This window comes from Lepus europaeus, chromosome 5 (genome assembly GCF_033115175.1).
Source record: "Lepus europaeus isolate LE1 chromosome 5, mLepTim1.pri, whole genome shotgun sequence".
Classification (NCBI taxonomy): Eukaryota; Metazoa; Chordata; class Mammalia; order Lagomorpha; family Leporidae; genus Lepus; species Lepus europaeus.
The window spans coordinates 86,243,451-86,271,004 of record NC_084831.1 but is presented as its reverse complement, the minus strand read 5'-3'; the positions used below and the strand labels follow the sequence as shown (position 1 = coordinate 86,271,004).

Sequence of the window (27,554 nt, the reverse complement as noted above, 5' to 3'; positions counted from 1 at the left end):
TTCCTTCATGATAACGTTCTGAGTCTTTAGACCACTTCATGGGTTAGCACCTGTTTTCCTTCAAGTTGCTCCTCTCAGTCTCAACTTGAGACCTATATCCAGCCATGCCAAACCAACTGCAATTTCCCAGCATGCAACACAGTCTCTGGCCTCTGGGCTTTACCCTACGCCATCTGTGCCTGGGTTTTCCCACCCTGCACCTTCTGCTTATCCTTTGAGACCCAATTCCTGCATCAGCATCTTACTCCTTCCCTAAGAGTTCTCCATTCTAGCCAGTGTATTGCTTCTCCTGTAGGCTTACAAAATTGTTAATGTGCCATCTTGAAATTAGCTGTATCAGGTTTTTTTTAATTGTTATTATTTATTTGAGAGTCACAGACAGAGCTTCTTCATCCGCTGCATGTAGCAAGTCAGAAGCCTGGAACCCAATCCATGTCTCCCATGTGGGTAGCAGGAACCCAGCTCAGCACTTGTTGCCTCCCGGGGTGCATATTAGCAGAAAGCTGAAATCAGGAGCTGGAGCTGAGGCTCAAACCCAGGCACTCCAGTGTGGGATGTGGGTGGCCCAGCCAGCTTCTTAACCTCCAGCCAAATGACCACCTCTGTTTAGGTTTTGTTTGTTTTGATTTGTTTTTGTCTTTGTCTTTCCCTCTAAACTTTTAACTCACTGAAGGCCAGAAGCCTTGCCATTATTTGTCGTTGCCTTTCCCACATGTAGTACAATACTTGTCACCCAGGTGCTCAGTACACGTTCTAGTTAAAGTATTGGAGACTAATAAAACCCAGATACAGCTGTAGAGGACAGTGTTTCCTCCTCTCAGAATTCAATCCAGATAGAAAAGAAGTACTTTATTTTCATGAGGGTATTTCACTAACGGTTTGACTTTTTAAAATGCTTTAGCTAAAGGTTAAATCAAATGAAATCTACGTGACACTTTGATGTAGCTTTAAAAAAAAAAAAGTTCAGAGTGAAACAAGTGTGAAGTGATTTATTTCCTGTAATTGGTCATAAATTTACATAGAACCTCATATATTCCTAGCCTCAGTACCACTGACATTAGACTGCCTTCTAAATAATGTTAATGGTTTCAATTTTGTCAAGATGTGTCAGCTGCCAGGAAGAAGACTTTCAGGGGCAGTTTCATTTTGTTTGCCCAGAACACTGAATAGAGCTAAGTATGCCCTGTTGAAAGACTAAGAAAGAATTCTCTGTAGGCTTCTCACCCCTCCTCTGCTAACAAGTGTTTAGTGTAGGTTTTCTGCAGTCCAAACTTTCCACCTTTTTCACTTACCAATGTTGGCACATATTTTCATTGCTTCTAAAAATGTTTTAATGAATTCATCCATTTTATATAGAATATATAACTTTTACAATTTTTAAATGTGCTTCATAATTGTATTATTATTCAATACTGAAGAAAAAATTCTTGACTTTAAGCTTTTCAGTATTATTTCAGTACAGTTCTTGAGAACTTTTTTTTCTTTTTTAACTGGCTCTGATTTGAAGTACTGTGAGTAGGGTTTTGGTCTTGTCTGTGTAGTGATGAAGAAGTCGTGACCTCCCGTGATCACTTTTATTGGTTTCCTGTTCTCATTCTCTGGAAGTCTGTCAGTTTGTGTGCTTGTTACCAGTTTTAATCTTTGTCTTGTTTACAATTCAGTTTTTAAAGAAACTGATAATCGAGAATAAACTTGGATCATTTTCTGTATTTCTGCATTCTGTAGGGAATCCTACAAAATTACTGATCAAACTCTGAAGGAGGGGGAAAAAGTAAGCCTCCAGAACCTAAATACAAACCTGTGTGATGGTGGACTTCACAGCCATCTTCTCACATAAAGTATAATGTACAGTTAATGTGCACTGCACATCACTTACAGAAATGTTACCTTTAGTTTAAAAAACTTTAGCTTTCTGTTTTACAAAGATTGATTATACAAACCCAAGCGTACAAATAGGAGCTTTTATAATCTGATATGACTCAGTCCTGGAAACTTACTGCAACTGTTTTGCAGTTCACTTGGTATCACATGACTCACTTCAATGGTTTAAACCCTGTCTAGTAGTGATCAAAGTTCATTTGGTTAGGGGTTTTTTTTGGTGTGTGGATGACTTTTTTCCACTTTGTTGTGGATTGATTGTCTTTCAAAATAACCAATGCAGTCCTTCCTCTTATTCTTTTGAATCTCAGAAAGTTGTAGTTGTCTGCACAGTGCAACCTCCAATCACACATGGGGGAAAATTTTTTTAACTTCAAATAATACACATGGAAGTACTTTTAACTAAAGTCTCATATGAATACAAGGGCTTATTATTAAATCTATTATGGTGCCCCCAAATACTAAAATTGAAGAAGACTGTGTCTCTTTAAAATCAGCCTTAACTTAAGTTACCCGTATCCTATGATATGCTAAAAGAAAGCATACATATAGAGAGCATTTTGGATACTTACCCAAGTGATTTAATTTTCTTAGCACAGATTTCTCTGTTATTTATTAAGAGTCTACATTTGTTGTGGCACCGTCACTTGGGACAACCACATCCCCATTGGAGTACATAGGAGTACATAGTCCTGCCTCTGCTTCCAGTCCAGTTTCCTGCTAACATGCAGCATGGGAAGCAACAGGTGATGGCTCAAGTACTTGGCTCTCCCACTTGGGAGACTGGAATAGAGTTCCTGGCTCCTAGCTTTAGCCTGGCAAGCCCTGGCTGTTGCGGGCATTTGGAGAATAAAACAACGGATGGAAGATACCCCTCTTTCTCTCTTTTTCTCTCTCTTCCTCTCTCTCTTTCTCTCTTTCTCTCTCTCTCTCTCACTGTCACTCTGCCTTTCAAATAAATGAAAGCAAATAAACAAAAAAGGGCTTATAGTTAGAGACTACCAAACTCTAATACTGACATTTTTTGTATGTTTAACGTTTACTGGTTTAGATAATAAAGTTGACTAGTGAAAAACTTTACAAAAACATGTATTCTTAATGATTATGAAGTCCTGTAGGACTTCGAGATGTTTATCCCTGCAGGTTTTTCCAGCCTGAAAATTTCAGTGATAGTTTTTATGTGAAATAGCAGTAATGGTTTTTAATAGTCTTTTTCAGTGCTTGAATTTTTACTGTCATACAGTTAGAAACTGTGCTGTTTCCTGTCAAAACCTACATTCATCAGACTATGAACATGACAGCTTCCTGTTTTCTTATTAACTATACTGCATTTTGTGCCTATATTCTGTGTAAGTTGTTTAATATCTTATCACTTTCCTTTTCTATTTACCAAATGCTCGTGGGGTTATCTTTGTATAATGTACACAGAAAAATTTAAAAAACTGATCTCGGTTGGTAGGACAAGGCCAAGATTCTGTTCGCTTTTTAAGTTACGATGAGTTTATCAAATTCTTAAATATTATTTAAATATATTCTACACATTTTTACTTTTTTTACTCTGTCTCTTAATGCATAACATGATGAAACAGTCCACATCAGGTAAGAACCAATACATTACTTGGGTCTTGATATTAGCACTCCCATCTGACTGCTTATTAATATTCTCATTCAGCATTTAAAAGAATGGGATGATAATCAGTGCCTAGGGACCTTTTTCTCAATGTAGTTCATCAACCAGCAGTTATGTCACTCTTAGCAAGCCAGAATGCCAAATTCTAGAATGCGTGATTATAAAGAACACCTACTGTTGTGAGGCTAACAGGAGAGGTAGAATATATATAACAACCATATTTTTCCAAACAGTGCTTATTTTAAACATTTGGTTCCAGTGCCAAATCATATGATTGGGAAGTCAGTCATATATGTGTTTTAATAAGTACAATATGAATGAACAATATTTATGAAAATATGTTCATTGATTTTAAAATGCAATAAAAATTGTAAAAATGATTTATTAAAATACTGTTATTTTAAACTAACAGTATAATACTAGAAAATAATACTCTTAAAATAATGTAAAAAGTGTTTTTATTTTCTTATTGAATCATTTATAGTTTTGTTCTGATTAGTTTAGCTACTACTACCAAAATGGTCAAGCTACAAATAAATTTGGAAGTATACTTGAGTGTTTTATTTATGATCTTACTCTTGGAATACAACTTATTAAAACCATAAAACTCATTGTACACCATGGCAAATGTTTGTTTTCAGATTTATACTCTACCTCTTTCCCAAAGATTTTGAGAGTTTACATAAATACATCTAATACAAAAAAGCCTGAATGTTAGGGTAAGCCAAACTAAACTGCTGATACTTGTCTTTCACTTAAAAAAATTACAGTATCGTGTAGTTCAACCTAATTGTTAAAAAGAATCATTGTAAGGTCAAAATCTAGTGAAATCAGAGTAAATATTAGGACACAGAAATGCATACAATATCCAGGTGGGCCACATATTTCAGAGCCAAATGAGACACTTCTGTTACGGGTGGCCTTGAAGAGGATAGGAAACCTCACAGGACAGGAAGGCCCTAGGCTCATGGCCTGGCATCTAAGTAAAAGCACCTGTGTAATGAGCTGAAAGAGTGGAATCTAAATACTTGGCTCACTGTCTTCTGGTTGGATACAAAGGTAAAATTTAAAACTGTGAATGGGGAAATGAATGACAGTAATGTATCTTTCCAGCAGCTTTCTGTAGGTGTTATTTCTTGGGCTTTTATTTAGCAAACATTTTAATTGAACTATGAATACAGCAAAACACACAAGTTGTAAGTGCCCAGCTTGATGAATGTGTTTACTTAACTACCACCCAGATAAAGAACTAGAACATCACCAGCGCTTCTCAAGCCCATTCTTCACTCCTCCCACGCACTACTCTCTTCTCACCTCCTCGTTGTCCTCACTTCTAACATCACAAATCAGATCTGCCTGGTTTTTAACCTTATACAAATGAAAGCCTATAGGATGAGTTATTTTGGCTTTGGCTTCTTGTTCTCAACACTATGAAATTTATTTGGTTTTTTTATATGTTCATTTTTGTTACTGCAAAATAGCATCTCATTGTATGAATATACCATAGTTTATTCATTCTGCTCTTTTTTTAAGATTTATTTTATTTATCTGAAAGGAAAAGTTAGAGATAGGGAGAAACAGAAAGCAAGATCTTCCATCCACTGGTTCACTCCCCAAATGGCCTCAACAGCCAGGGCTGGGCAAATTTGAAGCCAGGAGCCAGGAACTTCATCCAGGTCTCCAACACGGTTGTAGGGGCCCAAGGAATTGATCCATCTGCTGCTGCTTTCCCACGCACAATAGCAGGGAGCTGGATCAGAAGTGGAGCAGCTGGGACATAAGCTATGCTCATTCTGCTCTTTATAAACATTTGGGGGCTCTATGAATGAAACTATTACAGCCCCTGTTATAATTTTATGTGCATTTTACTTATTTCTATTGTGCACAAACCTTGGAATGGAATTGCTTGGTGACTGGTGCAATTTATTGTTTAAACCAGGATACTTTTGGGAATGAATATTAATAATTATCAATTATTCCCTGACATAATTATGCTGGACTATCTCAAGCAAATATGGTTGTTCTAGGAATAGGGTATGCAAATGTTCAACTTTACGATGCTGCCAAACCATTTTTCAAAGTGCTTGCACCCATTTATGCTCCCTCTAACAATATACAAGAGTTCCTATTCCATGTCTTTACTCATATTGTTGGAGAGCAATGTTAAGTTTTCTATTAAAAACAAAGAACAAAGGTATTAGTGAAGAGATCATTAATTCTCTTTGACAGCCAACTGGACTGAAGGTTAAGGCAAAAGTTCTCTTAGAAAAATTAAGGAGACTATTGTTAAAAACATTTTGTAATGGTTTGACAGCATCTGCCGAAGCCTAACAAATTATTTTTTAATTAGATTATTTATTTTTATTAACACACAATAATAGTACATATTTATTTGGTACAATGTAATATTTCAATATGTGCATTAATTTTAATGAAAAAGGATAATTGGCATCTATCACTTCATTTATTCAAGATTTCTTTGTAGTGTGAACATTCAAAAATCTTCTAGCTATTTAGAAAAATGTAATACTAACATATCCTTTATGACCCAGCAATTACACTTCTGAGTGTAAACTCAAGAGAAAAAAGAGCTTAGATTCACATGTATAAGAATGCTTATGGAAACATTGCATGTAACAGGCTGGAAATAACCCAAGTGACCATTAATGGTAGAATGCATAAATTATGATGTATTCACATATAGAGTATTATGCCACAATGAAAAAGATCGAACTATTGCTCTACTTGCCATCCTTGGTGAATCTCACAGATACAGGAGCAGGTAAAGCCACTGCTTGCAGTACCGGCATCCCATATGGGCGCAGGTTCGAGTCCCGGCTGCTCCTCTTCCGATTCAGATCTCTGCTATGGCCTGGGAAAGCAGTGGAAGATGGCCCAAGTCCTTGAGCCCCTGTACCCACATACGAGACCCAGAAGAAGCTCCTGGCTCTTGGCTTTGGATTGGCACAGCTCTGGCCATTGCAACCAATTGGGGAGTGAACCAGCAGATGGAAAATCTCTCTCTCTCTCTCTCCCTCTCTCTCTCTCTTCCTCTCTCCCTCTCTCCCTCTCTCCCTCTCCCTCCCTCCCTGCCTCCTTCCCTCCCTTGCTCTCCTTCTCTGTGCCTCTCCTTCTCTCTCTGTGTAGCTCTGACTTTCAAAAAAACAAATAAATCTTAAAAAAAAAAAAAAAGAAAGAACAGGAGCCAGACACAAGCCAAGTACATTCCACATGATCCTTCATATTAAGTGCAAGATCAGGCAGAACTGATTCTACAGTGAGAAATGCCGAACTGGTGATTTGCCGTGGTGGGGTATAGGGTAATCCCTGAGTGAGGAGAGGATAGATGAGAGCTTGCTGGGGTGCTGGAAAGGTTCTATATCTTGACCTGGGTAACAGTTCAGGGGTTATATGTGTCAGTAAAAGTGTATCAATTTGTTCACTTAAAATCTGTGCACTTATATATTCTATCTCTTCTTTAAAAAAAAAAAAAAAAAAAAACCTAAGCATAGTCACAGAATTTTCTCAAGCAGTTTTGCTTTCAGGATGTTGTAACCATAGAGAAATACCAGAGAAAATAACATTATATCTTGGAGGACAGTCTTGGGTTTACAGAAAAATTGAATGGAAAGTCCAGAATTCCCATACACCCCCTCAACAACCTTCCCCCAGGGTTCCCTATTATTGACGTCTCCTGTGATACATAGGTTACAGCTGATGAGCCAGTATTGATAAGTAATTAATTATTGCCCATAGTTTACATTATGGTTCACTCTGTTTTGTATATTCTGTGTGTTTTGACAAGTGTGTAATGACATGTATCCACCATCACAGTAGTATAAAGTTACTGGCACTACTTCAGAGTCCCCTGTGTTCTCCCCCTGAACCTCTGGCAACCACCAGTCTACTTACTGTATCTACATGTTTGCTTTTCCAGAATGTCATATAGTTGTAATCCTATAATATCCATTCAGGTAAGCTTCTTTCACTTAGCAATATGCATATTTTTAAAGATTTATTTATTTATTTCTAAGTCAGAGTTACACAAAGAGAGAAGGAGAGGCAGAGAGAGAGAGAGAGAGAGAGGTCTTTCATCCACTGGTTAACCCCCCAGTTGGCTGCAGCAGCCGGAGCTGTGCCAATCCAAAGCCAGGATCCAGGAGCTTCTTCTAGGTTTTCCACACAGGTGCAAGGGCCCCAGGACTTGGGCCATCTTCCACTGCTTTCCCAGGCCATGGAAGAGAGCTGGATCGGAAGAGGAGCGGCTGGATCTCAAACCAGTGACTATATGGGATGCCGGCACTGCAGGTGGCAGCTTTACCCGCTACACCACAGCACTGATCCCCAGCAATTTGGATTTAAGAGTCCTCCAAGTTACTACCCAACCCCAACACCTTAGCAACAGAGTATTAAACTACTTAACAGTTCCGGCCGGCGCCGCGGCTCACTAGGCTAATCCTCCGCCTTGCGGCGCCGGCACACCGGGTTCTAGTCCCGGTCGGGGCACCGATCCTGTCCTGGTTGCCCCTCTTCCAGGCCAGCTCTCTGCTGTGGCTAGGGAGTGCAGTGGAGGATGGCCCAAGTGTTTGGGTCCTGCACCCCATGGGAGACCAGGAGAAGCACCTGGCTCCTGCCATCGGAACAGCGCGGTACGCCGGCCGCAGCGCGCTACCGCGGCGGCCATTGGAGGGTGAACCAACGGCAAAAGGAAGACCTTTCTCTCTGTCTCTCTCTCTCTCACTGTCCACTCTGCCTGTCAAAAAAAAAAAAGAAAAAGAAAAAAAATAAAAAAATAAAAATAAAAAAATAAAAAAAAACAGTTCCTCAGACTTACTGTATTTTTCCACCTCTATATTTTTTTCTTTTATTTAAGAGACACAGAACTAGCTCCCATCCACTGGTTTATTCCCACAGATACCCACAACTGATGGTGAGCCAGGGCAGAGCCAGGAGTCAGAAACACAATCCAGTCTCCCACATGGGTGGCAGGAATGCAATTACTTAAATGACCCCTCACCACTGTCTCCCAGGGTCTGTACTAGCAGGAAGCCGGAGTCAGGAGCCAGAGCCTGGGATTGCACCCTTGCACTCCAAGCACCTGCTCCCACTTCCACACAAGCTTTACACACAAGCTTCATCTACCTAATGAGGCCTTTCAGCTGTGTGACACTATGTGATACTTTCTAATCAGAAAGAGAATCATTCAGAAAGAAATCAGGACCTTACTAAAAATCTTAAACAGCTCTGCGCTTAAGAAAAGTATATTTCGGCCGGCGCCGCGGCTCACTAGGCTAATCCTCTGCCTTGCGGCGCCGGCACACCGGGTTCTAGTCCCGGTCGGGGCACTGGATTCTGTCCCGGTTGCCCCTCTTCCAGGCCAGCTCTCTGCTGTGGCCAGGGAGTGCAGTGGAGGATGGCCCAAGTCCTTGGGTCCTGCACCCCATGGGAGACCAGGAGAAGCACCTGGCTCCTGCCATCGGATCGGCGCGGTGCGCCGGCCGCAGCGCGCCTACCGTGGCGGCCATTGGAGGGTGAACCAACGGCAAAAGGAAGACCTTTCTCTCTGTCTCTCTCTCACTGTCCACTCTGCCTGTCAAAAAAAAAAAAAAAAAGAAAAGTATATTTCGTGTGTGTGTGTGTGTGTGTATTTTTTTTTTTTTTTGACAGGCAGAGTTAAACAGTGAGAGAGAGAGAGAAAGGTCTTCCTTCTGTTGGTTCACCCCCAAAATGGCCACTACGGCTGGCGCTGCGCCAATCCGAAGCCAGGAGCCAGGTGCTTCCTCCTGGTCTCCCATGTGGGTGTAGGCCCCAAGCACTTGGCCATCCTCCACTGCCCTCACATACACTATACATACATATCCATCTACCCCTTCTAGCTTCCCAATCCTCTAGAACAAAAGTTCATAAATTTTAATATGCATAAGAACCCATCTGGATTTGTTATTTTAAAAATACAGATTTCTGAGTCCTACTCTCAGACATCTGGGTTCAGCAGGTAGGGCCAGGAATATGTATTTTAAATAAGTACCCCAGGTGATTACTGCAGAGGGTGGTCCACAGATTGTTCTGGATGAATCATATTCAGGGATTGGCTGTATTAGGAATGAGATAATTAAGGCCAAACATGATTCCTGGCTTTGTCTGGCTTGATCAGTCCAGGCTGATGTGGGCATTTGGGGAGTGAAGCAGTGGAAGGGAGAACTCTTTCTGTCTCTCTGCCTTTCAAATAAATGAAATTAAATTTAAAAAATGATTAGGTATCACTGTCAACATAATAAAAACATTCCCCATGATTAGTTTATCAGACACTGGTGCTATTGCCATCAGTCTACTACTTCTTTCAGAGCCAGGCTCCCTTCCTAGAACAGTAGGAAAGTTTTACTGAAGTTGTGTTCCAGTGTAAACGGACCTCAGAAAACCATCTCTAGGGACATTCAGGAGCTTTAAAATACATACACACAGGCTGGCGCCGCGGCTCACTAGGCTAATCCTCCGCTTGCTGTGCCGGCACTCCGGGTTCTAGTCCCAGTTGGGGTGCCGGTTCTGTCCCAGTTGCTCCTCTTCCAGTCCAGCTCTCTGCTGTGGCCCGGGAAGGCAGTGGAAGATGGCCCAAGTGCTTGGGCCCTAAACCCGCATGGGAGACCAGGAGAAACACCTGGCTCCTGGCTTTGGATCGGCACAGCGGTGGCTGTAGCGGCCATTTGGGGAGTGAACCAATGGAAGGAAGACCATTCTCTCTGTCTCTCTCTCTCTCTCTCTCACTGTCAAATTAACTCTACCTGTCAAATTAAAAAAACAAAAAGATCATTATTTCTTTAAAAATTAATAAATAAATAAATAAGATGTATCAGAGAGGCAGAGAGATCCCATCCATTGATTTACCCCTACCCCCAGATGGCCACTGTGATCCCCCAGCTGGGGCTGAAGCTGGGAGCAAGGAACTCTATTCAGGTCTCCCACATGGGTGACAAAACCTCAACTATTTGCACCTTCACCACTGCTTCCCAGGACCTGCATTAACCAGGAGCTGGAGGCAGGAATCAAACTCAGGCACTCTGATACGGGATGTAGGCATCTCAACTGGAATTTTTTTTTTTTAAATTTATGTGAAAGGCGCAGACAGAAATTGTCCATCAACTGGTTCACCCCCGAATGCCTTCAGCAGCCAGAGCTAGGCCGTACTGAAGCCAGGAGCTGGAAAATCAATCTGGGTCTCCCACCTGGGTGGCAGGGAGCCAAGTACTTGCTGCTTCCCAGAATGCACATTGGCAGAAAACTGGAATCAGGGCCAGAGCTGGGGCTCAAACCCAGGCACTCCGATAGGTGATAGGTGGTGTGAGCATTATCACAGGCAACATCTTAACTGCTAGGCCAAATGCCCACCCTAGGAACTGTCATTCTGTGAGAAGCCAGGGATCCAGAGGGGAACAGCTGGGAGACAGATCCTCACTGTGAGCTGCTATTGTGACTCTTTCAGCTGAAATTGTTAAGAAATTCTAATTAATACCCAAAATAAATTAGTATTAAGTATTATAGAAAATAGGGGCCAACGCTGTGGCTCAGCGGGTTAACACCCTGGCTTGAAGTGCCTGCGTCCCATATGGGCGCCAGTTCTAGTCCTGGCTGCCACTCTTCCAGTCCAGCCCTCTGCTGTGGCCTGGGATAGCAGTGGAGAATGGCCCAGGTCCTTGGGCCCCTGCACCCGCATGGGAGACCCGGAAGAAGCTCCTGGCTCCTGGCTTCGGATCGGCGCCGTTCCGGCCATTTGCGGCCAATTGGGGAGTGAAACATCGGATGGAAGACCTCTCTCTCTCTCTCTCTCTCTCTCTCTCTCTCTCTCTCTCTCTCTCTGCCTCTCCTCTCTCTGTGTGACTTTCAAATAAATAAATTTTTTAAAAAAGTATTATAGAAAATAGAAGACATTCATTAAAAGGAAACAAATGTTCTAACACAATAGGCTTCTTTTTACTTATTTACCAATGAGGATAAAATAATCTGAAGGACAAAATTAGATTATGTAATATGTTTTTCTTAAAGTTTTTCCAACTCAGCAGGGCAAAGTTACCATTTTAAAATCCTTTTGGGGCTGGCGCTGTGGCGTAGCAGGTAAGCCGCTGCATGCAGTGCCAGCATCCCATATGGGTGCCAGTTCATATCCTGGCTGCTCCACTTCTGATCCAGCTCTCTGCTGTAGCCTGGAAAAGCAGTGGAGGATGGCCTAAGTCCTTGGGCCCCTGCACCCACATGGAAGACCCAGAGGAGGCTCCTGGCTCCTGGTTTCAGATTGGCACGGCTCCATCTGTTGTGGCCAACTGGGGAGTGAACCAGTGGATGGAAGACCTCTCTCTCTCTGCCTCTCCTTCTCTCTATGTAACTCTTTCAAATAGATAAATAAATCTTTTTTAAAAAAATCCTTTTACATTTGCTTCCAGGCAGCTCAAGTTTGGGGGTAGGGGCAATGTGTATGTTGAAAAGGAAATACCCATACTTTGATAATTGCTACAGCTGGGTGGTGTGTCAGCATGTGGGTTTGTCGACTTAATCTCCATAGCTTAAAAAAATTCCATAATAAAAGTTTAAAACTTTGTACTTATGTGATTGGTGTACCAGTAAGAAAAAGTGGTGCAAAGTTGTTGGGAAACCACAACTTTTCAGGCAGTATCTTAACACCTTTCTGGAGGGCAGTTTAAACATAGAAATCAGTATTCTTAAGAACGGTGAAACTCTTGTTATAGTTTCTACTTCTGACTGGATTTCTTCAGAACATAAAGGCAGTTCTATAGAGCTGTATGTTCAAAAGTGGTCACGGCAGTGCTGTTTATAACAGTGATGAGTTGGAAACCAAATTTCCTGCCAAGAGGTTTGGTCAAGCTGGTGATGATAACATTCCTGAATGGGGCACCCAGCCACCATGAAAGCCAGGGCACTAGAGAAGTATTTATGATAGCTATTAAGTGGAAAGCAGGTTACTAAACAGTATGTGTAGTGACTAGTCTATTTTTGCAAAGTAAATGATGTTAGAGATATTACATTAAAAGGTATATTGAAATGGATTATCTCAAGGTTGTGGATTGTGGAATTGCTTTATTTTCTAAGTAGCCTTTAGTTAACACATTGTGCTTATGTGATAAATACATACGGAAACTGAATTCCAAGTCAGACTATTCTTGACAGTTATCTATAAACTTATTTTTTTTTTAAGATTTATTTATTTATTTGAAAGAGTTACACAGAGAGAGGACAGGCAGAGAGAGGTCTTCCATCTAATGGTTCACTCCCCAATTGGCTGCAATGGCCAGAGCTGCACGGATCTGAAGCCAGGAACCAGGAGCCAGGAGCTTCTTCTGGGTCTCCCACACCAGTGCAGGGGCCCAAGGACTTGGGCCATCTTCTACTGCTTTCCCAGCCATAGCAGAGAGCTGGATTGGAAGTGGAGCAGCCGGGTCTCGAACTGGCACCCATATGGGATGCTGGCACTTCAGGCCAGGGCGTAAACCCGCTGCGCCACAGCGCTGGCCCCTATAAGCTTCTTTTTACATAGATACTATCTTCACAAGTAATTAATAATTTTATTTTAAAGTTCCCCCACCCCCTAGATAATTTGTGTCTTCCCAGTTTCCCCTCCCAACCCCTCACCTGATTCCCTTAGATGCTGCCTTTGAATCTCTGGTAGTGCTTGACTTTGTTCACACTTGAAGTCTGGGTCACCAGGAAGCTGACAGGAAATCAGAGTCTAAGTATTACTCACTGGCTACGACCTTCGCTGTGGGGAGGTCTAGCTGAGACCTACCTTTGAGGAATTCCAGGATTCCCCTTGAAAAAAATAGTCCCTTTACTTAGAATTCCCGAGCCTGGTGCCTGTGTTTCATTGGTGAGTCTCAGTAGTAGTAGTAGTAGTAGTAGTGGTGGTGGTGGTGGTGTAGGCACGTTTAGTGACTTTAACCTGTGTCTGATTTCACCTGAACCCATAATGCTTTTTCTTCTTCTTCAGTGCAAAAATGCATTGTGGGAATTTCTCAGTGAAAGACTTTTGTCGTTGCTCAGTGTCATGAAGTTATTTCTGTAGGATTTATATGAAAAGTAGGAAAGACAGTGGGCTTCAAAAATAAATGTGTTTGGACTTTTTAAGAAAAGGAGAAAGCCGGCGCCACGGCTCACTAGGCTAATCTTCCGCCTGTGGCACCAGCACCCCAGGTTATAGCCCTGGTCGGAGCACCAGATTCTGTCCCTGTTGCTCCTCTTCCAGTCCAGCTCTCTGCTGTGGCCCAGGAGTGCAGTGGAGGATGGCCCAAGTACTTGGGCCCTGTACCCGCATGGGAGACCAGGAGAAGCACCTGGCTCCTGGCTTCAGATCAGCGTGGTGCACCGACCACAGCGCACCGGCTGCCGCAGCCATTGAGAGGTGAACCAACGGAAAAAGGAAGACCTTTCTCTCTGTCTCTCTCTCTCTCTCACTGTCCACTCTGCCTGTCAAAAAAAAAAAAAAAAAGACAGGGAGAGAGCCAGTAGCTTTTATCAGATTCTTTTTCTAAAAAGAAAATATTTATTTGAAAGGCAAATTTACAGAAGGAGGGAGGGAGAGAAGAGAGGTCTTCTATGCACTGGTTCACTACCCAAATGGTCTCAATGGCCAGAGCTGGGCTGATCTGGAGCCAGGAGCCAGGAGCTTCTTCTGGCTCTGCCATATGGGTGCAGGGTCCAATTTCTTGGGCATCTTCCACTGCTTTCACAGGCCATTAGCAGGGAGCTGGATCAGACGTGGAGCAGCCGGCACTTGAAACAATGTCCATATGGGATGCTTTTTTTGCAGGTGGCAGCTTAACCCATTACACCAGAATGCCACCACCTATCAGATTCTTGATAAAGCCCAAAAAACCCAAAAACCCTTGTCTAGAGTAGAGATCCTTATCCTGGAATGTGCATCAGAATTACTCAGCTTTTCTGAACAAAGACTTTACTAGACCTTACCTCTGTATACCAGAACGAGGAAGCTAGAAAAAGACTTTAAACCTAGTGCTCGGCGACAACCACCAGATGGTGAAGGCAGGCCCAGAGCCGCTTGGTTGTACTACTGAAAAGCTGCTGTCCATTTGTACGTACCAGTCACATGAAGCACCTGTTCCTCATTCAGAAGCACATTTGTCCTAGATAAGAGCTCCAGTTGAGTTCAGCCCCATTTGATAAGAACAGAGGGTCAGCCTCAGAGATTCCCTGATCTAAGGAATCCCAAGTCCTGAGAGTGAAACCCTAGACTCTGCATTTTTTAACACAAGTCTCCTTGGATCCTGGGAGGAAGACCACATCTTTAACAGATGTTCTCAGTTCTCCTGATGCAATTGATTAGAGAACTGTATGAGTATTTTTAATGTATAAATTTTCTGGGGCCGGTGCTGTGGTATAGAGGGCTAGGCCTCCACCCGCAGCACTGGCATCCCATATGGGCACCGGCTGTGTCCCGGCTGCTCCTCTTCCGATCCAGTTCTCTGCTTATGGCCTGGGAGAGCAGTGGAGAATGGCCTAAGTTTGGGCTCCTGGCTCCTGGCTTCGGATCAGCCCAGCTTCGGCTATTGTGGTCATTTGGAGAATGGATCAGTGGATGGAGGACCTTTTTTTTATCTCTCCCTCTCTCTGTGGCTCTGCCTGTCAAGTGAATAAACAAAATCATATGTATTAGATTTGCTACCAATACTCCATGTTTTGTTTTGGTTTTGTTTTGAAGGTGGAAGGGTGAGTTTGAGAAAGTCAGTTACCTGGATTTTTTTTTTTAATTATTTTAATTTTTTAGAAAGGCAGAGTGATGCATAGAAGGGAAGAGACAGATGCTCCATCCACTAGTTACATGAATGAAGCTGTTTTTAAGTTTCATCACTGACAACCCCATTTTAACATTGAACAAATTATACTTAAATTAACAGTAGTAAAAATGTAAAAATTCAGATTCAAACATAAAAATATGGAACAACAACAACAACAAAAGGACAGGAAGTATCTTCATTAGCAAACAAATTAACAAATTCGCATACACTCAGATACTTTCTGAGGCATATCAAAACACCTACCTCAAAGGTTGCATTCATTTGAGAAATACACATGTCCAGTGCTGAGACTATTTGTAGCAGTTACAATATACAAAAGCAGCGTTAGACAACTATGGTTCACGTTTGAGAAACACAGATTTAAGCTGTATGCTACAACTTGCCAATTTAATATTACAGCTAACGCAGTGACAGTTAACTCATTCCATATTTTTTTCTTCTGAAACTCAATGAGCAAGTTATCATTTAAGCATATGGAATAATGTTATGTCTTCTCTCTCACAATAGTAAATTTTAAAATCCAAATACTTTGTATTATGGGAGCTTTACCTAGCTGTACAAAGGCTCCCAAATACAGTACAGTCATAAAGTTTCTTCTTTGTAGATTCCATTAATTTATAGTTGCTTTAGTACAGATAAATGCAGGACAGTACTCCAGATTATTGGACAACAAAAATGTCAGTGTGGGCCAGCGCCGTTGCTCACTTGGCTAATCCTCTGCCTGTGGTGCCGGCATCCCATATGGGTGCCAGGTACCTAGTCCCGGTTGTTCCTCTTGCAGTCCAGCTCTCTGCTGTGGCCTGGGAGGGCAGTGATGGATGGCCCAAGTGCTTGGGCCCTGCACCCGCATGGGAGACCAGGAGGAAGCACCTGGCTCCTGGCTTTGGATCGGCGCAGCGCCAGCCGTGGCAGCCATTTTGGGGGTGAACCAACTGAAGGAACACCTTTCTCTCTGTCTCTCTCTGTCTCCCTGTAACTCTACCTGTCAAATAAATAAATAAAAAATCTTAAAAAAAAAAAATGTCAGTGTGTCACTACCTGTATTTACGTAGGAGCATACTACAACCATAACCATGGCAAGTAAATACCCTCATAGGTCCTCCACGGCTTCTGGGTTCTTTCCATGTCATAGGAGCTAGTTTAATGGATACCATTGGGTCTCAACCTATCTCTAAAAGTTCGTTAATTAAAAATTTTTAAATTGAACTAATGGAACATCTACAGTCTCAATAAGCTAGTTTTTTTCCTTACTCTTCACTAACTAGTTCAAATACAATATGTAAGGTTTTAAATTTTTATAGACATCTTATTAAAATGATTAAAGGTACCTAAAATATCATGGGTAAAATATTAATCAAAAAAAGACACTAAAGAGTGTTTTTGAGACTATTTTTTCCTAACTAGAAAAGCTATGGATGCGTAATGAACACAGATATGAAGACACTTTAACCCTGCTGCTTTATAACATCAGTAATGAGAGTAAACGCATGAAGAAAAGCAGAGCAGGATTTCAGGAGAAACATCTAGTGAACACTTGGATTCTGGATGCCGCAAACACAGAAGTGTTCACAGTGCTTATAAGCACTATCGTTATTTTCATCCTTTAAATGGTTTAAATCTATTTCATTTCTAATTTTATCCAGAAATAAAAACCTAATTCATTACATAATATATATTACCAATTTCATTTTTCAAGTATTCAAGTAATGCAAACCCAAGTATTTCCTTTTGTGGCAACAACACACTTATGAACTGAGCTTCAAAGACAGGGAAAAATTCATTTAAAGTAACTGATACACTCTTCTGCCCAAAGACATAAGAACTAAGACTTAACTTAATGACACAAATGGTATGTAATAGGAGAAGCGGAAAAAAAAGATAATTCAATATAATAAATGTCTTCTTTTTAAAAAGATTCAAAAACAGATTGCCTTAATATGTGGCTAGATTCTACATATTGTGGAATAATATGTGACAGTATATTCTGAAATCTAAGGAACTACAGAAGAAAAACCAGAGTAAGTTCAATTTCCCTGCCATTTTTCCATAAATGCTCCCATTGTTAACTTTGGTTCTCCTTTGTACTTCCACTGGGAGATTTTCTGTCTTCACCTTCTTTCATAGTGATGACCCTGTTTCTGTGTGTAGCACATCCATAAGCATCTTTTCTAAGGCTGGAGGAGTTTTCTGTTTGTCATGGAAGGTCTTTATTTCACCTTTATTCATAAGTGAGAGCTTTGCAGGGTACGGTATTCTGGGTTGATTTTTTTCTCTTACGACTTGGAATATATCTCACCATTCTCTCCTAGCCTATTGGGTTTCTTATGGGAAGTCAGCCATAAGTCTGATTGGAGATCCTCTAAAAGTAATTTGGCATTTCTCTGGTGCACATTTTAGAATATTTTCTTTATGTTTCACTATGGAGAGTTTGATTACAATATGTCATGCTGAGGATCTTTTCTGGTCATGTCTATTAGGAGTTCTATGTGCTTCCTGTACTTGGATCTCTCTTTCTTTCCCCAAATTAGGGAAGTTTTCTGTAATTATTTCAGTAAAAAGACCTAATCCATTCTCTCTTTCCATGCCTTCAGGAACTCCTAAGATCCATATGTTGGGTTGTTTGATAGTATCCATAGATCTCCAACACTGTATTTTTAGTTTTCTAATTTCTTCTTCTTCTTCTTCTTCTTTTTTTTTTTTTATTGGTCTGACTGTAAACTTTCAAGGTTTGTCTTCTAACTCAAATATTCTTTCTTCCACTTCACCAAGTTTGTTGTTAAGGCTTTCCACCACATTTTTTATTTGCTCTATTGAATTCTTCCAATATTACATTAGATTTCTCTTGAAATCCTCAATTTCCTGGGGAAAGTGTTCATTCATGTCATTTATGGATTTCTTTAATTCTTGGATTTGCTTTTGTTTACTTCTAAGTAATCCTATGATCAATTTTTTGAATTCCATTTAAACAGCATTGCTTTCATCTCTTCACATTCTAGCATTGAAGTGTTGTTGTGTTCCTTTGGAGGCATCATGTTGTCTTCCTTATTCTTGTTTCTTGAGTTAATGCATTTATTTTTGGGGCATTTGTGGAGATACTTGTTGGGTCTTTTCTTTTTTTTTTCCCTGTGATGAGTCCACTCTTTGGACTGCGCCTCTGTGGATTAGTGGAGTGTCTGCTCTTTCAGTGAGTACCCTGAGGCGTGTGCTGGGTGTGGCCAAGGAGCTCTGTTCAGTGCTCCAGGGTGAGGGGAGTGTCCAAGGTAATACTCAAATTGGACATGGTAAATATCTTCTTTTTTTTAATTAGAGAGGAAGATTAATCTTCTCTGTTGGCAATATTCTCATGCTCACCTCCTGTCCTCCAAGAAGGCCAGTGCCTACTCACTAGGCCCAGTGGGTATAGTATTCATTCACAATGCTGCCAAGAACCACATGAAGGATCCATGCGGTCCTCAGTGTGAGCATGGGTGCTGCAGCAATGACCCTCACCAGGCAGTCAGGGAGCCCTGAGCGTGTGGAGCCATCCACAGTGACTGCCCAGAGTCCCAGCCACACCCTGTACCCTCCCTCACAGCCACAGCGTTTTCAGTCCCAGTACACTAGGCTCCCACAGTCACAAGCACCCAGCTCCCTGTCTTTTATCCCAGCTAGACTCAGGCATCTTCACTCGGTTGGTCACCAGGCCCATGGACACAAGCTGGCACAGCTGTTATGTACTTCCAAAATGACACCTTCTCTGGGCTAGTTACAGGACACCAGTGCTGGGCGGTCAGTGAGAGAGAAACATGCCCCTCTTTTTTTCCTCTCGGTTGGCAGGTACACTGACTCCACAGAGCTCCAAGCTGTACGCATGCCAGGCTCTTCCTGCAGCTTTATCGTTAGTGGCTTGGGTTGCTGCAGTCTCTTCTCACCTCATTCTCCAAAGCTGGTGCTGAGTCTCTTGGCTTCAGGGTCCTGAGTTGTGTGCGTCTACATCCTCCATGTAGATCCACAGTGTCCCTCAAATTTGCATGCAGTTTCCTCTGCCATTTTCTCCCTAACTCTTCCCTGATATTGCACTCTCTCCATGTTTTTTTTAAACTATCTTCCCCTAGACTAGAGCATTAAGCTCCCTCCCTATTCTGTCATCTTAGTGTCTCCTGTTGTTGTTTAAATGTAATTAGCAGGGCTGGTGCTGTGGCATAGCAAGTTAAAGCCCTGGCCTGTAGCGCTGACATCCCATATGGGCACCAGTTCAAGTCCGGGCTGCTCCACTTCAATCCAACTCCCTGCTAATATTCCTGGGAAAAGCAGCAGAAGATGGTCCAAGTCCTGGACCCTTGTACACATGTGGGAGACTAGAAAGAAGCTCCTGGCTCCTGGCTTTGGATCGGCCCAGCTCCAGACATTGCAGCCATTTGGGGAGTGAACCAATGGATAGAAGATTCATATTCATTTATTCTCTCTCTCCTCTCTCTCTCTCTCTCCATCTGTAACTTTGCCTTTCAAATAAATAAATCTTTTTTTCAAAGAATTATTTATTTTAAAAACAAAGTTACAGAGAGGTAGAGCCAGAGAGAGAGGTCCATTCCGCTGGTTCACTCCCCCAAATGACCGCAATGGCCAGAGCTGAGCTGATCCGAAGCCATGAGCCAGGAGCTTCTTCCCGGTATCCCGCAGGATTACAGGGGCCCAAAGACTTGGGCCATCTAGTATTGCTTTTGCAGGCCGTATCAAAGAGCTGGATTGAAAGTGGAGCAGCTGGGACTTGAACATCCCATGTGGGATGCCAGTGCTGCAGGCTGGGGCTTTAACCTGCTTCACCACAGTGCTGGCCCCTCAAATAAATAAATCTTTTTTTTTGTTGTTGTTGTTTTGTTTGTTTGTTTTTTTGACAGGCAGAGTGGACAGTGAGAGAGAGAGACAGAGAGAAAGGTCTTCCTTTTTCCATTGGTTCACCCCTCAATGGCTGCTGCGGCTGGCGCACCATGCTGATCCGAAACCAGGAGCCAGGTGCCTCCTCCTGGTCTCCCATGTGGGTGCAGGGCCCAAGGACCTGGGCCATCCTCCACTGCCTTCCCAGGCCACAGCAGAGAGCTGGACTGGAAGAGTAGCAACCAGGACAGAATCCAGTGCCCCGACTGGCATTAGAACCCGGTGTGCCAGTGCCGCAGGCGGAGGATTAGCCTAGTGAGCCGCGGTGCCAGCTCAAATAAATAAATCTTAAGTGTATGAATGAATATAGTTAGCTCCTGAAAGTCTGGGGTTAAGAATAAGAAGTACAGCATTTACATCCGGGTATCCAGGACTTCAGAACTCCTTCCAGCCACTGCTCCGCAGGATGAGGGCTCCTGGAGTTCATGCCCATCTGAAGCCCATGCAGCCCCTTCTAGACCACACTGTGGACTCTGAAGTCTCTGAAATTCCCTGTCCAGATGCCCACTTTCAGGGCTTCCTAGACCATCTCTCATCAGAACCAGTGTGTACACCTAAATCCAACAGCCTGCCTAAGTGTTACCAGGTTGTCCCTTAACCTTCACCTTCACCTTCCCTGCACCAAACATTTCCTCTGTAGTTGCTAGTTGTACTCGCCATTCTCGAAGAGGTGTTTAGATGTCTTTTTTGATGCTGAGGAAGTGGCCCCTCAACCTGTAGTTAATTTTCTGTAATTGCATCTGATATGACGCTGCAGTGTTTTAATTGCAGTGAATTTTGTTGGCAAAGACTAAGCCGCAGCCTTCCAAACTGAGAAGTTGTGGTTCTTCTGCAGTGCTCCTCAACAGCCAGGAAGAAGGAAGACACATGTTCCACATTATTTCTTCAAAAGGGCCTCGGGGGGGAAAAAGAGAAAGGAAGAGATTAACTGACTTAATTTAACACTTGGAGCTATAAATCATGTGTTGCAATGTGGTGATGGGATGTTGCATCAGAGCATGGCAGTTGTAATAGTGCCATGGGCAGCCTAACCTGAGGACGTCTCTCTGATGCTCCATGCCCTCGTCCCAAAGATTCCACTCCTTTTGTTCAGCCAAGAACATGGCACTGTGTAAATTGCATTGGCCTCACAATGATTCTGCTCTCTTGGTCTAAGGCAGGAGAATTCCTTTAGAGTTGAAGGTCTGACTGGACCAGACATCATTATACTGAGTCCCAGCACCCTTCTTTTTCCCTTTGTCACACACAAGTAGGGAAGTGATTAGGTGTCTTCACTCTCTTCCTGAAGTCTGTCAGGCAAGCTGAGAGGTAGTATGGCGGGGTTGTAACGTCTTTGCCCTCAGAACCGTCCATTTTGAAAGTGTATGTAATATTTCCTGATTACTTCTCATTGCCTGTATCTCTAGCTTTGAAACAGAGTATGCGACTAGGAATTTGTCCTCGAGAAACTAGGATGAGGCTTGATAGGTATAAGTAGAAGAGACTTGCAGAACACTGCAGCAAGACTCTTACCAATTAGCTAATTGGTAATTATTTTAATTATTTTGTAGCTAATCATTTTGATAATTTTTTGTCTTTTATTGTAGGAGAAAATTCATAGTGTGTGGCTTCAATTTAAAACAAACTCTTTTTTTTTTTTTAAAGATGTATTTATTTATTTATTTGAAAGAGTTACACAGAGAGAGGAGAGACAGATAGAGAGGTCTTCCATCCGATGGTTCACTCCCCAGATGGCTGCAATGGCGATCTGAAGCCAGGAGCCAGGAGCTTCTTCCAGGTCTCCCATGTGGGTGCAGGGGCCCAAGGACTTGAGCCATCTTCTACTGCTTTCCCGGGCCATAGCAGAGAGCTGGACAGGAAATGGAGCAGCCGGGTCTCGAACCGGCGCCCATATGGGATGCCAGGGCATTAATCCACTGCGCCACAGCGCCAGCCCCTAAAACATAAACTCTTGAAGACAGGACTGGTGTTTTAATTGTATGTTAATGGTAGTTGGTGGTGTCTGTGATATGGGCTTGGGAGTTTGAGGAAATAGGCAAAGAAGTAACAGATTATGAAAAGAAAACAGCTTTAATCCTGATTTTGTAGAATGTGATGTAGCTTCAGATGTTGACACCAGTGTTTCAGATCTGAAACTGCAGAATTAGTCAGACTTACCCACCCAGTAGCAGGGAGCATTTGACCTTGTTAGCCCTCCCCTCGTGAGGGTCTGGCCCTGGAACACTCTAGGGTTATGAGAACAGAGCCTCATTCCCACAGATGGAGAGAAGGAGAGGAAAAAGAGCTGAGCAACGTGTGTGCTTCCTCTCACTACACCGGGGCAAGACCAGGGCTCCTCCCCACAAGGAGCCAGGGAGAGAAGGCAGAAATGTTACTCAACCCGGTTCTCCCCCAGCGCAGGGGATATCAGGAGTGGGAAGAAGCATCTCTGCTGTGAGTGAGAGTGACGTGGTAGTCTTTATAAAAGCATGGAGACGCCCAGCAGATTTTAATGATTCGTAGATCATTTTGAAAATTTACAGAAATGGGGAAACACGCTCACAAGATATTATGTGTGATATTAAAGATATAATCTTGAAAGTCGTATCTTCTAGAAATCCAACTGAAATGTTTATAAATCCATAGGATATCTGGGATTTACCTCAAAATAATCTGGAGAGGAGACAGGTATATGTAACAAGGTTGTCCATGATATGTTGGTTGTTGGAATTGAATGATGGATACATGGGGTTCATTACATTATCTCTAGTATAATGAAGAGTCAGTTTGACTCTAAATGCTATTATTAGCTATCCATATGTCCTTAACAAATTACCTGAGTCTCTATTTTCTAATCTGTAGATGAGGATAATAAAATTACCACATGGGACTGTTATGACATTCAAGATAAATTATATACCTACTACATAACCCATAAAAGCATTCAAGGATTGGTAATTATTATAGCTATAAATAGAAAAATATTAAGGTATTGTCTTCCTTCAATAGGAACATTTACCTTCTTGTTATATGTATGTTTCCCCAATTTGCATATATTAACTAGGATTTTGTTTTAACAGCTCAGGTGCCTAAAAGGCCAGAGGGGCTTCTCAGGCCAACCTCCTTTTGATGGAATCCACATTGTCAACCATTTGATGGGAGATGACGAGTCATTCCATTCCTCCGATGAAGATTTTATAGATAATTCCTTCCGGGGAAGTGGCATTGGTTTTCCTTTTCACAGAAAGTCTGGCCCGATGTCTTTGGACCCTGCTGGGGCAGATGGTAGTGAGAGTGAAACGGAGGACAGTGTGCTGGAGACCAGAGAGAGCGACCGAGTGATTCAGAAGGAGCGGCCCCCCACAAGAAGAGAGTCGTATTCAACCACTGTCTGACCATCACTGTGACCTAGACTGGATTTCTAAGGGATCAATTGTCATATGACTAGGGATCTTTGAGACTTACCTGTTTCATATGTACATATATTTATATACATATATACATATACATATATATATACATATATATATATTTTACAATCTTACCTGCCTTTTTATCTGCCAAATCTTTACCACTGACTGACCATTGCCATAAAGTAGAGTGGAATATGGCTAATGGGTATAATAAGGCGCTAACAGTATTACTGAATATTAAAGTTTCTTGTTTAAAAATTACAATTATGTATGTGGGAACCATTTTGAAGTTCAAAACCATGGAAAAATGAACTTTGTTCACAGAAAACTCTTGTGCAATATCTTGTGCTTAGTGAACACATTGTGTATTTGTGTTTATCAGTTTGCTTTCAAGCTGGTTCTCTACAGACATTTGACCAAGATGTACATGTGATTTGCCTTGTGTTTTGTGTTTGGGTTTTTTTTTTTTTCCCATTAAAATTACTGTTTTAGGGGCAATAATTTGCATACCCAGTAAAATGCCATTTGGGATGCCCACATCCCATATTGGAAGACCTGGCTTTAAGTCTCAACTCCACATCTCATTCCAGCTTCCTGCTAATGTATACCTGTCAACCACTTAGGTCTCTGCCACTAACATGGGAAACCTGGATTGAGTTCCCAACTCCTAGCTTTGAGTGGACCCAGCCTTGGCTGTTGTGGGCATTTGGGGAATGAACCAGCAAACGGGAACTCTGTCTTTCTCTGTCTCTGTGCGTGTGTGTGTGCATGTGTCCCCCTTTGCCTGTTGAATAAATTAAGTAAATAAAATTTTAAATTACTGTTATTTTAGTGGGCCACTGAAAGTTCCCAGACACAAAACCTTTTTCCTGTATGATTTTTAAACACAAATTAATTGGTATATATTTTGAGAGTTTTAAGTTTTGTTTTAATTTCTAATTTCTGTGTGCATATGATGCTTCCATGTGCTGGTTTCTGTCAGAGTGGTAGGTTAACTGCAGGTGACGTGGTTCATTTGTACATATTGTAAATCTGCACCACCCAACACTGAACAGCATTTTATATGAGGAGCCTACATGCTGCAAAATGACTGCTATCAGCATTCTAACAGAATTTATGTAAATAATAGGTTAAAAGAAAATTGAAAAATAAAACCAAACACTAATATTCTCATAGCTTTAGTATTATGCCTAGCATTCAACACTAGCAGATTTATAACTTAACTGATGCCTGTTCAAAAACACTTGATGAAATATTTCATTTTGTGTGACTTATAACTATTAAATTTGTCATGGTTAAAGAGGTTATAACACATGTTACTTAGTGCTAATATTCTACTTAATATAATTTAAGCAGTGGGCTAAGGTCCAATATACACAGCAGTTAATATCTCCAAATAATCTATGAGTGTTATTTTCAGATTCTCTAGTTCCTCATTAATAGATAAAGCCATAAAACTCTTTTCCTGCCAGTTCTTTATTTTTCATCATTTTGACATTTTTACAAGAAAATTGAATGGCCATCACTAATAAATTGGGAGGAACACCCAAATAACCCTTCCCCAAGTCTCAGCACAGGTTGATAAGTATAGATACTAGTCCTGTGATTCCCTAGAAACTGTGGCCCACGGGTTAATCCCAGCCTTACCTTTTTAAAGAGGGGGAAATCTAAAAGCGTAGTTTCTGTAATGGGAAAATTATGTGAAATTCAAATACCTGTCCCTAAGGAAGGTTTTATTGGAGCACACCCATGCTTACCCATTTATTTACATCTTGTTTGTAGCTGCTTTTGTGTTACCATGACAGAATTGAAATGGAGACAATATGGCTCATATAGTCTAAAATATTTTGTTTTTTTACAGAAAAAAAATCTGCTAACCCTTGATCTAGAAACTCTAAAATGCTAAAATGTAGGTTTACTTCTTTGTATTGGCTCAGTGGAAGATCAGACCATGTGTTTTTGCTGTTGAGCTAATGATTCGGAAACAGAATTTCTTTATGGATGTTATACTCAGAGCTATTCCAAATGGAAAGTGTGCTAGCTGTTTTTATGAAGTCTTTGATTCCATAGAAAACTTTGGAAGGAAATCCATACCTTTGGAGAAGGAGAAAGGAAGGAAAGAATTCCAGAGTCCTAGCACTCACTGTTCCTTAAAGAATGCAGCATTGACCTTAGGGTACATTTCATTGAATAAACATTATAAGTTGACTTTAAACTTAGAACATCTTTCTAAAATCATGTTTGAATTCTCAACTTTGAAACATACTCTTAGAGAATTTCTTAAGTACTGTTTCTGGGTAGGAATTAGGTGTTTAAAGAATCCTGGGAAACAAGCCTTAATGTATTGACATTGTTATAATTTGGACAATGAAAATCTGGAAGCAACACTCTTCTCATTCAAGGTCTTTGATTGAAATAGCCGTAAAGGGTTTAAAATTGTCCTGGTGTTTAGGATGCTGTGCCCTGGTTTGACTTCATTCTGTAATTTGAAATGAATATAGGATTATTATTCAAGACTTTGAGGCATTGAACAATGTTCTCTTGGTTGATTTTATTTCATCTGTAATGTTTTTGTGTCATTCAGATGTTATTCAATTAAGTACTTAGAGTTGAGGAATATTCAGGGAAGAAAAGTGAGTGAAGTGACTTAGAATAGAACGACTTGCTGCCTTGGTATAGGTAGCTTCCTGATGTGCTGCTACCCTCGGTTGAAATGCTACATGTACAGGCTGTGACCTGAATAAAGTGGAAACTGCATTGAAATCATGAAACAGAGACCTTTTAGATCAAGAAAACACATCAACAGCCTTTTAAAAAATAAGGGGAAATTTTTTCTTCTTGGAAAAACAAGTCAAAGATGAAACTTTGCACAGTCTCCACGCTTTCTTTTATTTCTTTACTAGATAGCAGGCACTCAAATGTTTGCTGGCTAATTGAGAGACATCAGGTTCCAACTCACTGGCCAATTATTTTGAAAGAAAGAAAAGCCTTTTTCTCAGCTCTGAACGTGGTGCAGCTTGTTACTCTATAGATAGTGCCTTTAAATGAAATAAGTTCTAGCCCTTTTCAAGGATATTGTTTCTGGCTTCATACACCAGTCATTCCTCATGATAAACTGTAATATTTTACATGATAAGCGATAATATTCAGATTTACAATTTAAGTATATAGATATGTTTTTTGATAAAGTTCTTTTGTGACCACCTTGGCTATTGACAGCTAACATTTCATAAAATCAGTGAGTTACTTAATAAAGCAATGAGTTTAGCTTGAAAGTTATTGCTGCTCTATCATTAACACAACAGTAAGTTTTAAAAATTAATTTTAATTCTACTGAAATTAAAGTTTCTGATTCAAAGTAGCACGGATACTTTTTATAATCAGAGCTTTTACATCACATCCATTGATCCCTTCTTTTTACTTCAAAGAAGTGATGGTAGAAAAATACGTTCAATATATTACAGAGATGCAAAGTGATAATGTATTTTATTTTACTGTTGGGATTTTTTATTGTAACATTGTATGATAACCTGAAATGTTTACTTGTGCCTTTGCTTTAAACAAATAAAAAGTTTTCCATTTTATAACAGTTTCCATTTCCTTTAATTGTTGGACTTTAAAAGGGAAGGGGCATCACAACACTGTTTAAAAATGCTTGACCTACTGCCGGCGCCACGGCTCACTAGGCTAATCCTCCGCCTTGCGGCGCCGGCACACCGGGTTCTAGTCCCGGTCAGGGCACCGATCCTGTCCCGGTTGCCCCTCTTCCAGGCCAGCTCTCTGCTGTGGCCAGGGAGTGCAGTGGAGGATGGCCCAAGTGCTTGGGTCCTGCACCCCATGGGAGACCAGGAGAAGCCCCTGGCTCCTGCCATCGGATCAGCGCGGTGCGCCGGCCGCAGCGCGCTACCGCGGCGGCCATTGGAG

The 27,554-nt window shown here is 41.5% G+C and overlaps 1 protein-coding gene across 4 annotated transcripts in view; it reads left to right on the top strand.

Annotated features, from left to right (window-relative positions):
- The window catches only part of EVI5 (ecotropic viral integration site 5), a 232,658-nt gene extending 205,450 nt beyond the window's left edge, over positions 1 to 27,208 (top strand). For 3 of the 4 annotated variants that reach the window (XM_062191739.1, XM_062191738.1, XM_062191740.1), the window contains one exon: positions 23,298 to 27,208. In XM_062191739.1, coding sequence (XP_062047723.1) covers positions 23,298 to 23,612 — 315 coding nt within the window. In that variant the 3' untranslated portion in view covers positions 23,613 to 27,208. The remainder of the gene's footprint in view (positions 1 to 23,297) is intronic. The other variant, XM_062191741.1, reaches the window with a different exon arrangement.
- The last annotated feature ends 346 nt before the right edge of the window (positions 27,209 to 27,554 follow it).